This window comes from Cebus imitator, unplaced genomic scaffold (assembly GCF_001604975.1).
Source record: "Cebus imitator isolate Cc_AM_T3 unplaced genomic scaffold, Cebus_imitator-1.0 Scaffold242, whole genome shotgun sequence".
NCBI classification, from domain to species: Eukaryota; Metazoa; Chordata; class Mammalia; order Primates; family Cebidae; genus Cebus; species Cebus imitator.
The window spans coordinates 1,563,417-1,578,226 of record NW_016107557.1 but is presented as its reverse complement, the minus strand read 5'-3'; the positions used below and the strand labels follow the sequence as shown (position 1 = coordinate 1,578,226).

The 14,810-nt window shown below is 38.1% G+C and overlaps 1 protein-coding gene across 6 annotated transcripts in view; it reads right to left on the bottom strand.

Moving 5' to 3' along the window:
* PTPN2 (protein tyrosine phosphatase non-receptor type 2) overlaps positions 1-14,810 on the bottom strand; it is a 112,588-nt gene that overhangs the window by 11,227 nt on the left and 86,551 nt on the right. For all 6 annotated transcript variants that reach the window (XM_017498454.2, XM_017498452.2, XM_037727862.1 and 3 more), the window contains one exon: positions 4,705-4,886. In XM_017498454.2, the coding sequence (XP_017353943.1) occupies positions 4,705-4,886 (182 nt within the window). The remainder of the gene's footprint in view (positions 1-4,704; positions 4,887-14,810) is intronic.

Below are 14,810 nucleotides of genomic sequence, written 5' to 3'. Positions count from 1 at the left end.
TGAAAATATTTGCTATGATGACTTGCAAAAATTCTTACCCAGAATTCACTCTCTGAATTGAAAATTCAGCATCACAAATATGCATGTACCTACTAGTGAAAACGTTTGTGTTCAAGTGTAGGCAAAATATGTATAAAAATAGAGAGGGGGGTTAGCCTTCCATGGTCCTTTTATTAGCTTTTCACAGGAGCCTGGGGGTATCGTTAACAAGGTTCCAATTTAGATATAATCTTTAACATATTATTTCATTTTTTAAAAAATTTTCACTGTGGTATAGAAGGCAATTATAATTTGTATCTAGTATTTTGTCATTTACCATATAAGCCCAATAATGAGTCCATTAAGTCTTATATGATTTAATTCATGTTTTAAATGCTATACAGTTTAAAAGGTTTTGTACTATATTTGAGGGAACTGGTTATGGTTTCTGGTTGGGCTGAGAACACCCTATTTTTCTCATTTAAAAGAATGGAACAGAGGTTCTTGTTTTCCAAAAGTGTACTATATAATTCAGGAATGGACTAAAGACAAATACCAAGACATGACTTTATCTAATTTAAGAACACAATTCCAGAGAAAGACAGACTACTCTCAATTTGTGCTAAAATAAAATCCTGTCTTCCCTAGTTGGGCCTAAGGAAATTATGCCTGTGTAATGACTTACCAAGTGGGACCTGCCCAGTTTTCCCATATATTTATGCAATTTAGGCCATTAACCAATGTGAATGCCTCCTGTGGACCCTTGGCCATGGAAGATCATGTGGTGTGATCATGGCTCCCTGCAGCCTCAACCTCTTGGGCTCAAGCAATCCTCCCACCTCAGCCTCCCTAATAGCTGAGATTTTGCATGGGCCAATACATTTGGCTAATTTTTGTATTTTTTGTAGAGATGGGGTTTGCCATGTTGCTCAGGCTGGTCTTGAACTGCCAGGCTCAAGTGATTCATCTGCTTCAGCCTGAGTGTTGGAATTACAGGTATGAGCCACTGTGCCTGCCCCAGACTTCTCATGTGTTCAAGTTGTTTCTCACTCTCAGTGATCTGAGTTTCTGGGTTGTACTACATATAATTGAGAATACTGGCTTTTCAAACTCAGACTGTAACCTAGAGTAAGAAATAGCATCACGAGAGCAATCTCACACACACACTGACATTATGTATACAATATATATGTAAATATATGGAATTTATACATCACACATACATACACATAAAAGCAGGTTGAAAATTCTTTTTTTACTTTAAGTTTGGGGTACGTACATGTGCAGGCTTGTTACATAAGTTTGAAACTTGTGTCATGGGGGTTTGTTGCACATATTATTTCATCACCCAGGTATTAAGCCTAGTATCCATCAGTTATTTTTCCTAACTGTCCCCCTCCTCCCACCCTCCATCCTCTGATAGGCCCTAGCATGTGTTGTTCCCCTCTCTGTGTCCATGTGTTCTCATCATTTAGCTCTCACTTCTAAGTGAAAACATGTGGTATTTGGTTTTCTGTTCCTGCATTAGTTTGCTAAGGATTAATGGCCTCCAGCTCCATCCAAGTCCCTACAAAGGACATGATCTCATTCTTTATTATGACTTCATAGTATTCCAAAGTGTGTATGTACTACATTTTCTTTATGAGGTCTATCACTGGTGGACATTTAGGTTGATTCCATGTCTTTGCTATGGTGAACAGTGCTGCAGTGAACATATGAGTGCATGTGTCTTTACAGTACAATAATTTATATTCCTTTTGGTATATACCCAGTAATGAGATTGCTGGGTTGAATGGTATTTGTTTGTAGTTCTTTGAGGAATCCCCACGATGTCTTCCACAACAGTTGAACTAATTTCAACTCCCACCAACAGTGTATAAGCATTTCTTTTTCTCTACAACCTTGCCAGCATCTGTTAAATTCAGTTACTATTTGTGATATGCGGATAATTTCTCTTTTACTCTATTTTCTTCTTTAAAAAAGGTTTATAATCCAATCAACTTAACAACTATGGGATTCAACCTTCAATTTGAAAAACACTGCTTTGGAGTATATTCAACAATGAAAATGAATACAAGAAAGTGTGATCTCGGCTCACTCCAACCCCCTGGGTTCAAGTGATTCTCCCACCTCAGCCTCCCAAGTAGTTGGGAAAACAGGCATGCGCCAGCATGCCCAGCTAATTTTTGTACTTTCAGCAGAGACAGTGTTTTGCCATGTTGGCCAGGCTCGTCTCTAACTCCTGACCTCAAGCGATCCACATGCCTTGGCTTCTCAAAGTGCTGAGGTTACAGGTGTGAGCCACTGTGCCCAGCCTCCTCTTCTCTGTTTTTGTAACCTTGTTCTTACAATCAGTCTTCTCAGCTTAGAATCCTGACTTTTCTGTTGGGACTCCTCTGCTTGCAAATATGCACCGGTCTCATCAGACAGAAAATGAAAAAAGAGAAAGAAGAAACCACCACCACCACCACCACATGCGAAAACATGTACAACATGTACAGGCACAAACACACACACACACACACACACACACACACACACACAAAGATCCCATAAAATAGCCTTTTGCAATCATTCTATAACTCCTGGGTGGTTCTACTAGTCTCCTCTGTATTGCCAAGCTTGGATGAGTGATTTAAGTCATTGAGACTGTTAATATGGTTGGTCTGAATCTTCATGGATTCAAACTCAACACTTGTGAAATACTAAGAATACCATTTCAGTCATCAAGCCATTTTTCATTTAATTCTGCAGATAGTACTAGATAAAAGGGGGGAAAAGACAATAACACTAAGAATCTAAAAGTCTAAATGCTGAAAAGGCTAAGGTAATTTAAAACCATTATGTCTTGATTTAAAGGTATTCTATTTAAGATGAAAAAAGGAACCAGAAAAAACATTATGCTTTCTGTCGTAGTCTAAAACTACTGGGCTGGGCGCAGTGGCTCATGCCTGTAATCCCAGCACTTTGGGAGGCCGAGGCAGGCAGAGCACCTTAGGTCGGGAGTTCGAGACCAGCCTGACTAACATGGAGAAACCGTCTCTACTAAAAAATACAAAAAATTAGTTGGGTGTGGTGGTGCATGCCTGTGATCCCAGGAACTCAGGAGGCTCAGGCAGGGGAATGGCTTGAACCTAGGAGGCAGAGGCTGCGGTGAGCTGATATCGCTCCATTGCACTCCAGCATGGGCAACAAGAGTGAAAATCCGTCTCAAAATAAATAAATAAAAAATAAAACTACTGAGGTCAAAAATTAGGAATAACATTGCTAAGCCATAACAAACTCTTTCACTATAATATCACATGTAATATATATTGGAATATGTTAGTATTTATAAAATTTCAGGTATTTAATTTTTATATTAGGAAAATAGAGCAGTGAAGCTATAATGTATGGCAGACCATAACTATTTTCACTCCAATCTAACAAATATAACCACAAGATGAAATTCCCCACAATAAGTATGTTTTGCAAAAAGAAAAGAAGAAAAGTTATTCAGAGATGCAGGAGAGAGGAAACAAAAAGCTCATTCACTTTGCTAAGTGACTCATTATCAGGTTACCAGCTTCGTAATGTGTGAGAGACAGTCCTAAAAATGTAGTTGTAACTTAAAATTCTGAATAGATGGCACATTCATATGGATTTTTAAAAAAACGCCTTTTTCTTCCTCCAGTAATGGAATTAAGCTTACATATTTAAATGTTTTATTAAAGGCATATTATTGGTTACATTATAACTATATTACAAAAACTCTGTATCTGTACAAATGGCAGGTATTCATACTACTTATTTTCTGTACCATACATATATTTTAGCACCTACTTGGATTAACTTTTGCACTCAATCATGATTATTTTAAAGGGTTTTCGAACTAGTTCTGTTTATAAGTATAGGCTTTTTATACAACTGAAAGCTCCTTGAGAACACCTGTGTCATCATTCATCATATACTACCTAAATACCCTCAGGTAAGAAATAAAGGTTATATTAATTTGGCCAGGCATGGTGGCTCACGCCTGTAATTCCAGCACTTTGGGAGGCCAAGGTGGGTGCATCACCTGAGGTCAGGAGTTCAAGACCAGCTTGGCCAACATGGCGAAATCCTACCTCTACTAGAAATACAAAAATTAGCCAAGTGTGGTGGCACATGCCTGTATTCCCAGCTACTCAGGAGGCTGAGAAAGGAGAATAACTTGAACCCAGGAGGTGGAGCAGTGAGCTGAGATTGTGCCACTGCACTCCAGCATGGGTGACAGAGGAAAAAAAAAGGTTACATTAATTCAATAAATTAAGGGCCTATATTATTTCATATCCACATAATTAATTTATTAATTATTTTTGAGACAGGGTCTTGCTTTGTCACCTAGGTGGGAGTGCAGTGGTGCTATCTCAGCTTACTGCAGCCTTGACCTCTCCAGCTCAAGCAATCCTTCCACTTCAGTCTCTGGAGTGGCTGGAACCTCAGACTCGCATCACCACACCTGCCTAGCTTTGTTTATTTTTTTTGTAGAGATAAGGTCTTACCATGTTGCCCAGGCTGGTCTCAAACTCCTAGACTCAAGCGATCTTCCCGTCACAGCCTCCCAAAGTGTTGGGATTACAGGTGTGATCGTATTCTCCTAACATAAAAATTACCTACCTGAAATCCTATGGCACCTGGCCCCATATAATTTATTTTTAAAATAAAAAAGCCTCATCTTTCAGCATGTATTTATAGAAAGCTTACCTCTCACTGTTCTCCTCCATTGTATCTTGCATTTTAGAGGAAAGTCCTGTACATCGGTCACCTGTCAGTTTTTCTTCTTCTAGACCTATTCTGTTTCCATTGTATTTTTCAGTTGTTATTTTGTTTGGTGAATGATCAAAAGCAGGAGATAAGTCTTCCTTAGAAAGTTCTTTCCATTGTTTCTAGGGAGGGAAGAGAAATGAAAAACAAACAAACAGTAAAAATTTATTTTCCTTATATAAAAATAATGTACGAATTAAAATCCTATATTCAGGTTAAGAAAACCCAATGATGCTAAAAGATGAGTGAAAAAGAAAAAAGCACATTGCTATACTGTAGCTCACAACTATGCTTATTTTAATTTAAAATTTTATAATAAAGCATTTGATATTATGTACATCAGTATACAGTAGCATATAATAATCTTAATAAAATCTCATGAACTGTTACCTATTTGAGACAATCTAGGACCACAGTCAAATATCAGTCATAGTGATACGATTTTAATATGGGTATCAAATCCATGAAACTAACAGGACACTAAACACACTCAATGCAAAGAGGTCCTCTCTCCGAGGTACATTATAATAAAGCCATTCAAAGTCAGATATAGAGAATTCTAAAAGCAGTAAGAGAAAAGGATCAAGTCACGTGTAAGGGAACCCAGCAGGTTTCTATCAACAGATTTCTCAGAAAACCTGTACATGCCAAGAAAGAAATGGCCTGTAGAGAATGGGATAATATATTCAAAGTGCTGAAAGATAAAAACTACTAGCAAAGCTATCTTTCAGAAATGAAAGAAAAATGAAGTGTTTCCCAGACAAGCAAAAGCTGCAAGAATTTATTACCACTAGACTAGCCTTACAAGAAATTCTTATGGGGGTTGCTTCGACTGAAAGCAAAAGTATAATTACTATCATGAAAACATACGAAAATATAATCTCACTAAAAGAGGTAAATTAATTACCAAATTCAGAAAACTCCATTGCTATAACTGTGGAATATAATCTTGCAAATCTCCATTATTAAGGTTAAAACTAAAAAATGGTTAATGGTAACTATAGCTAAAAGTTGTTAAGGACCACGCAATATAAAAAGATATAAATTAATCAACAAAATTATAAGTTGTGGGGGAAGGGTAAAAGTCAAAAATATTTTATGAGATCAAGGTTATTATCAGCTTAAAACACTCTATCATAACTATAAGATGTTTAATGTAAACCCACAGTAACCACAAAAAAGTAACTACAGCAGATACGCAAATGAGAAAGAGAAATAAATCAAACCTTATCACTAGAAAAATCACCAAACCACAAAGGTAAACAATAAGAGAGAAAGAAAGGAATAAAGAATATGCAAAGCAAACAGAAAACAATTAACAAAATGGCAGGAGTAAGTCCTTATCTATCAGTAATACCCTTCAATGTAAATAGATTAAATTCTCCAATGAAAAGATATAGTGACTAAACAGATGAAAAAACAATAAACAAAATCCAACTCTGTGTTGCCTACAAGAGACTCACTTCACCTGAAAGGACATACTAAGACTGAAAGTGAAGGGATGAGAAATGATATTCCATGCAAATTAAAACCAAAAAAGGAAGAGGAGTAGCTGCATTTTGATAAAATAGGCTTTACGTCAAAAACCATAAAAAAGAAACAAAGGTCAAAGGGGTCAATTCAGTAAGAGATGCAACGATTTTAAATGTCTAGGCACCCAATATTATACTGCACACAAATATATAAAGCAAATACTATTAGACCTAAAGGAAGACACGGACTGCAATACAATAATAATAGGAGAATGGTACATCCCACTTTCAGCAATGGACAGATCAGCCAGACAGAAAATCAGTAAGGAAACATTGGATTTAAACTGCACTCTGGGCCAAAAGTACCTTACACACACTTACAGAACATTCCCTCCAACAGCCACAGAATACACATTCTTCTCATCAGCATATGGAACACTCTCCACAATGGACCATATGTTAGGCCACAAAACAAGTCTCAACAAATTTAAAAAAGAAAAAAATCAAAATCATGCCAGGCAGGGGACTCCCACCTGTAATCCAAGCACTCTGGGAGGCTGAGGCAGGAGGATCATCCGAGGACAGGAGTTTGAGACCAGCTTGCCCAACATGGTGAAACTCCGTCTCTACTAAAAATATAAAAATGAGCCAGGCGCGGTGGCAGGCACCTGTAATCCCAGATACTCGGGAGGCTGAGGCAGAGAATCACTTGAACTCAGGAGGCGGAGGTTGCAGTGAGCGGAGACTGCACCATTGCACTCCAGCCTGGGCAACAAGAGCAAAACTCTATCTCAAAAAAAAAATCAAAGTAATATCAAGTATCTTTCCTGACCACAACGGAATAAAACTAGAATTCAGTAACAGCAGGAACTTTGAAAACTACACATGCTCCTGAACAGGGCAATTAAAAAATTAAAAAATTTCTTCAGAAAAACGAAAATGGAAACACAACATACCCAAACCTATGGATATGGCAAAAGAAGTTCTAAGAGTAAAGTTTACAGCAATAAACGTCAAAAAAGTAGAAAGACTGCCAGGTGCAGTGGCTCATGCCTATAATCCCAGCACTTCGGGAGGCTGAGGCAGGCAGATCACTTGAGGCCAAGAGTTCAAGATCACCCTGGCTAACATGGCCAAAGGTGGTCTCTACTAAAAATACCAAAATTAGCCAGGTTTGATGGCGCAAACCTGTAATCCCAGCTATTCGGGAGGCTGAGGCATAAGAATCGCTTGAACCCAGGGGGCAGAGGTTACAGTAAGCCAAGACTGTGCCACTGCAATCTAGCCTAGAGGTCAGAGTGAAACTCTGTCTCAAAAAGAAAAAAAGTAGAAAGATCTCAAATAACCTGATGTATCTCAAGGTACTAGAAAACAATAAACTATACCCCAAAATAGCAGAACAAAGAAAGTAATAAAGGCCAGAAGAACAGAAACAAAGTGACTAAACAAAATCAACAAATCTATAGCAGACTAAGAAAAAAAGAGACCAAATCAGAGATAAAAAAGGAGACATTACTACTAATACCACAAAAATACAAAGTATCATAAGAGACTATTATAAACAACCGTATGCCAACAAATTGGAAAGCCTAGAGGAATTGGCTAAATTCCTGAACATATACAAACTATCAAAGCTGAACCATGAAGAAACAGAAAACCTAAACTGACCAGTAAAGAATGAGATTGCATCAGTAATAAAAAGCCTCCCATTGAAGAAAAGCCCAAGACCTGATGGCTTCATGGCTGAATTCTACCAAATATTTAAATAATACTAATTCTTCTCACACTATTCACACTATATAAAAAATTGAAGAGAGAAATCTTCCAAAATCATTCTATAAGGCCAGCATTACCCAGATACTAAAACCAGCCAAGGACACAACAAAAAAGAAAACCACAGACCAATATTCTTGATGAACAGATGCAAAAATCCTCAATGAAATAATAGCAAATGGAATTCAACAATACATTAAAAACATCATTTACCATAACCAAGTGGGATTCATCCAAGGGATGAAAGGATGGTTCAACACAGGCAAATCAATAAACATAATCTATCCCATCAACAGGATCAAGGACAAGAACCATACAATCATTTCAACAGATGCAGAAAAAAATTTGATAAAATTCAACATACTGGCCAGGCATGGTGGCTCACGCCTGTAATCTCAGCACTTTGGGAGGCCAAGGTGGGTGAATCACTTGAGGTTAGTTGTTCGAGACCAGTCTGGCCAACATGGTGAAACCCCATCTCTACTAAAAATACAAAAATTAGCTGGGTGTGGTGGTGCACACCTGCAATCCCAGCCACTTGGGTGGCCAAGGCATGAGAATCGCTTGAACCCAGGAGGTGGAGGTTGCAGTGAGCTGAGATTGTGCCACTGAACTCCAGCCTGGGTGACAGCAAGACTCTGTCTCAATCACTCAATCAGCCAACCAACGAACCAACCAACCAACCTATCTACCTTCATGATAAAAACTCTCAACAAATTAGGTATGGAAGAAATTGTGCCTCAACACAAAGCCACATATGACAAACCCATAGTTAACATCATACTGACCATGAAAAAGTTGAAAGCTTTTCCTCTTAAGATCTGGAACAAGACAAGGATGACCACTTTCAATACTTTTATTCAGCCTAATACTTTAATTCCTAGCTAGAGCAATTAGGCAAGAGAAAGAGAAAGGGTATTAAAATTGGAAAGGAGGAAATCAAATTGTCTCTGTTTACAGAAGACATAATCTTATACATATAGAAAAACCCTATAGACTTTACCAAAAAACTATTAAACTAATAAACAAATTCAGTAAAGTTGCAGGATACAAAATCAACAAATAAAAATCAGTAGCATTTTCATACAACATTAGTAAACTATCTGAAAAAAAAAATCAAGAAAGCAATTCCATTTAAAAAAACTGCCTAGGAATAAATTTAACCAAGGAGGTGAAACATCTCTATAATGAAAATTATAAAACATTAATGGAAAAAATTGAAGAGGATATAAATAAATGGAAAGATAGCCTATGTTCATGGATTAAAATTGATACTGTTAAAATGTCCATACTACATAAAGTGATCTACAGATTCAATGCAATCCAATGAAAATAGCAATGACTTTCTTCATAGAAACAGAAGAAATAATCCCAAAATTTTTATGGAATCATAAAAGACCCCAAAAACCAAAGCAGTTTTGAGCAAAAAGAACCAAGCTGGGGCATCACACTGCCTGACCTCAAAATATACCGCAAAGCTATAGTAATCAAAACAGCATGCTACTGTTATAAAAAAAGATATAAAGACCAATAAAACAGAAAAGAGAGCATGGAAATAAATCCACATATTTACAGCCAATTTATTTTTGAGAAAGACCCCAAGAATATACACTGGCGAAGACCAGTCTCTTTGATAAATGATGTTGGGAACACTGGATATCTAGATGTCTAAGAATGAAACTAGACCCTTATCTCTCACCAGGGGGACTAAAGACTTAAATATAAGGACCCCAAACAAATATTAAGTACTAGAAGAAAAGACAGAGAAAACACTTTAGGACATTGGTCTGGGTAAGGGAAGGGACTTTTGTATAAGACCTCAAAAGCAAAAACAGACAAATGGGATTATATCAAACTAAAAAGCTTCTGCATAGCAAAGGAAGTGATCAACAGACTGAAGAGATAATCTACAGAATGGAAGAAAATATCTGCAAACTATCCATTTGACAGAGGGTAATATCTATATGTAAGAAACTCAAACAAAATTCAATGGCAGAAAACACAAATAATCCAATTAAAAAATAGGCAAAAGACCTGAATAGCCATTTCTTAAAAGACATACAAAAAGCCAACAGATGTAAGAGAAAATGGTCAATATCACTAATCAGCGGAATAATGCAAACCAATACCACACTGAGATATCACCACGCCCTAATTAGAATGACTATTATCAAAAACACAAAAAATAAATGCTTGCATGAATATGGAGAAAGGGGAACTCTTGTACATGGCTGGTGGAATATAGTACAGCCATTTTGGAAAACAGTACAAAGGTTCCTTAAAACATTAAAAATACAACTACCATATGATCCAGCAATCCCACTACTGGGTATTTATCCAAAGGAAATGAAATGAGGATTTCAAAGAGATATCTGCAATCCCATGCTTATTGCAGCACTATTCACAATAGTCAAGATACAGAATCAACCTAAATGGCCATCAATCAATGAAAGGAGAAAGAAAATGTGGAATATATATACAATGTAGTACTATTTAGCCATTAAAAAAAAAAATCCTGTCTTTTGTGGCAAAACAATGAAACTGAAGGATATTAAGCCATGTACAAAAAGACAAATACTATATGTTCTCACTCATATGTGGAATCTAAAAAAGTTAATCTCACAGAAGCATAGCGTAGAATAGTAGTACCTACCAGAGGCCTTGGAGGGTAGAGAAGAGGGGGCATGGGGAGAAACTGAACAACAGTTCAATAGGGAAATAAGTCTTGGTGTTTTATTGCACAGGAGAATGACTATGGTTAATAATATTTAATATTTCAGACAGGGTATGGTGGGCCATGCCTGCAATTCTAGCAGTGTGGGAGGCTGGGGCAGGCAGATTACTTGAGCCCAGGAGTTTGAGACGAGCCTGGGCAACATGGTGAGACCAGATCTCTATAAACAATTTAAAAACTAGCTACGTGTGGTGGCATGTGCCTGCAGTCCTAACTACTTAAGAGGCTAGGGCAGGAGGATCACATGAGCCCAGGAGGTTAAGGCTGCTGTGAGTGAGCCATGATCGTGCCACTGCAAATCAGCCTGAACAACAAAATGAGACCCTATCTCAAAAAACACTTACATATATATAAATTATATATATATATATATATATATATATATAAAATCCTCTCTTCCAGCTACTTTGAAATATTCATATATATACTTATATATATTTCAAGTATGAAATATATATATAATATATATATTATGAAATACATATTTCAAAATAGCTGGAAGAGAGGATTTTAAATGTTTTTACCACAAAGATAATAAGGTGGGTAAATATTGATAGATGTGCTAAATATTCTAATTTGATCATTACATAATGTATAAATGTATCAAAATGTCGCACTGAACCCCGTAAGTATGTACAGTTACTAGGTGTCAATTAAAAACAAAATAAAAAATAAAGTGGCATTGCACAAAAAACCCAAATTTTAAAAAAAGATTTCAGCCAAGGTAGATTTTGCTTGAATTGTAATCCATTTCTAATCCACAGGTATGTAACACTGGAGTAGTAACCATGATGGTGCTTGAATGTGATCTGGAACCTTCTTGCTCCTTGCCACTGTTCAATCTAGGGAAGAATCTAGGGAAGAACCAACAGTGAAATCTCCAAGCAGGTCCTTATGATGCCAAAAAACTTTAATTTGGTTGTGCCTACCAGGTACACTAGCAGCTCCAGGCAGCTGGGTAGCCCACTTTCCATGCTGGAAACATCCTCCAGCATGCCTCTAGCAGGCCGGGACTTCAGGAGTAGATGGCAACACAAAGCAGCATTCGGACCAAGATGAGAGAAATTTCTGTTTCTTCTATGAAACAGGGTGTCATCACCTACCTCGGGAGACGGTTACGATTAATGAGATGGCATGTGAAGAGCCCAGCATTATGTCTAGAAAATACATTTCCTGTGCCCTCACTTGTCACCATTCCTATGGACAAAGGTAGACGAAGAAGAGGTACAGAGTATATCTGAGCCCCTGCAGGTGAAAGCAGTGACAACTGTGTATGCCAGAGAAGAAAAAGGCATAAATAACCTACACACTGGGACTATAGTCTCTCAAGTCCTTGAAAGGATGAGAACATGACCGCCATTTATGTATCTGCCAGTGGCAACTGGTAGAGGTAGAAGCGGTGGGAGCCAATGCTTTTGATTACCTATGACTGACACTGGCCCTCTTTGAAGATCCCATAAAGGATGCAAGGAATCTTGGATCTAATTAATAAGGAATACTCTACTTACTGCCTGATGAGTTTAGTAATTTTGGACATAGATGTAACATTGCAATTAGTTTTTGGAACTTATGGAACATTCATTCCCTGAAGTTACTCTTGTGCAATATGGTACTGTTAAAAGCAATGCTTGCTGGGCACAGTGGCTCACGCTTGTAATCCCAGCACTTTGGGAGGCCAAGGTGGGTGAATCACGAGGTCAGGAGTTCAAGACCAGCCTGGCCAACATGGTGAAACCCCATCTCTATTAAAACTACAAAAATTAGCTGGGAGCGGTGGCAGGCACCTGGAATCCCAGCTGCTCGGGAGGCTGAGGCAGGAGAATTGCTTGAACCCAGGTGGCAGAGGTTGCAGTGAGCCAAGATTGCACTACTGCACCCAGTCTGGACCACAGAGTGAGACTGTCTCAAAACAAAAAAAAGCAATGCTTGTATTTAGATCTTTAAAAAACCTCTGGGAAATTCATTCATACAATGAATAAACTAGTTTCTAATTTGTCTCACTGCCATCATATACCAGAGGTATTAAAAAGTCATGCCTGTAATGCCAGAACTTTAGGTGGTCGAGGTGGGCAGATAATTTGAGGTCAGGAGTTCAAGACCAGCTTGGGCAACATGGTGAAAGCCTGTCTCTACCAAAACTACAAAAATTAGCTAGGCATGGTGGTGCTCATCTGTAATTCCAGCTACTTGGGAAGCTGAGGCAGAAGAATTGCTTGAACCTGGGAGGTGAAGGATGTAGTGAGCTCAGATCATGCCACTGTACTCCAGCCAGGGTGACAGAGTGAGACTTGGGCTCAAAAAAAAAAAAAAAAAAAAAAAAAAAAAAACCAAATTAAAAAAAAAAAAAAAAAAAAAAAAAAAAAAAAAAGGCATTTTTCCACACTTTACCTTTCCCAAATATGGCTATTTTACTTAGCTGCATAATTAAGGTATCTCTTTTTGTTTTGTTTTGTTTTGTTTTGTTTTAGAGGTGGTCTCTGTTGCCCAGGCCAAAATTGCAATGGCATGATCATAGCTCACTATAACCTCAAACTCCTGGGCTCAGGCAATCCTCCTGTCTCAAGACTCCTGAGTAGCTGGGACTGCAGGCTAGCACCACCACAGCTGGCTCTTTTTGTTGTAAAATAGTTGATTTACAAAAGATTTAGAGAGTGTGAAATTCTACAATTTGTTGTGTTCAGAAAACAGAGAGTAGTACAGTTTGGTACAATTTGTCTGGAGGATAGAGAACACGTAGAGCTTAAGTAGGAGAAATGAGGCTGGAAAGGAAACAGACCTCAAGGAAAGAAGTCTCTGAACTTCATGAGGAGTAGTGGGTTGGAACTGAAAAATCCTGAGCCCTAAGAGGGCACAAACCATGTCCCGGAATAATACTGTGCCAACAGTTAAGAAACTACTATATAACGGAACATAAAAGTAATTAAGGGCATCTTCACTTAGATGACTATGTCCATTTTCTTTGTTCCCTTGTTTGTTTTCTCACTCAGTCAGAGTATCTTTTACAGTGAAGACAGGGAGCACTTGCGACTCCACATGTCGTATTCTAACACTTCAAATGTGCTAGCTCTGAATCCTCACAAGTAACTTTGGGAGATAAGCACTAACACTAATATTACCATTATTACACCCTTTTTACGGGAGATGTGGGAGAGTGGTCAGGTAACTTGCCTGAGGATATGTACCTAACAAATAGTAGGGACAGAATTTTAACCTAGGCAAGTCTGGGTTAATGATTATGCTGTGATCTCTCATAAAGATCTGTGTACCTGAAAAGCTTATGAATTGTAGACACTGGCTAGTTTAAGAAAGTACCTCACAAAAATGTTAAATTGCCTCCAGAATTATACTAGTCAATTTTTGAAGTTTCCATTCTTGACTGAGGCCTAGTTATAGCAACGTGGCCTTATAGTTGGACAACACTCAGCAATGTCAACAAATAAGATGATGCCAAAAATTGAGTCTCACTGGACCACTTCCCAGAATATGCAACGAATTCAGAATATGTCAACAAGAAAAGCACCCAGCAGAGAGAGCAATAAAAGAGATATTTAATGCTAGTGAATTAAAAAAAAAAAAAAACCCACAAACCCAACAATGCCATTTTGCCTTGTCTATGTTGAGCAAACTTACTCATCTTTGTCCTCCCTATGACATACAAGTGAGCCAGCAATCCTGAGTCACCTGCCCCAGATCATTACTGCTGACTGGTGAAGCCAAGGAATTCCATTTCACTAAACTATAACCTCACAGGAGCTCTCATTTTGAGGCCTCGTTCTGTTTCATCTTTCTAATTCTGTGCTCATGTTGAACCACCCCCATGAGTCACTGCCGCTAGGAGTAATGCCCCCCACACTGCCGAGAACCCCAACTCTACCCATTTCTCTCACTGAAGAAAGTTTTAAGTGATGCAATTAAATTTGAAACCCTCTGTAATTTGTTAAAAGTTTATCATTTACTGGCCGGGCGTTGTGGCTCATGCCTGTAATCCAAGCACTTTGGAGGCCAAGGCGGGTGGATCACCTGAGGTCGGGAGTTTAAGACCAGACTGACCAACAGGGTGAAACCCC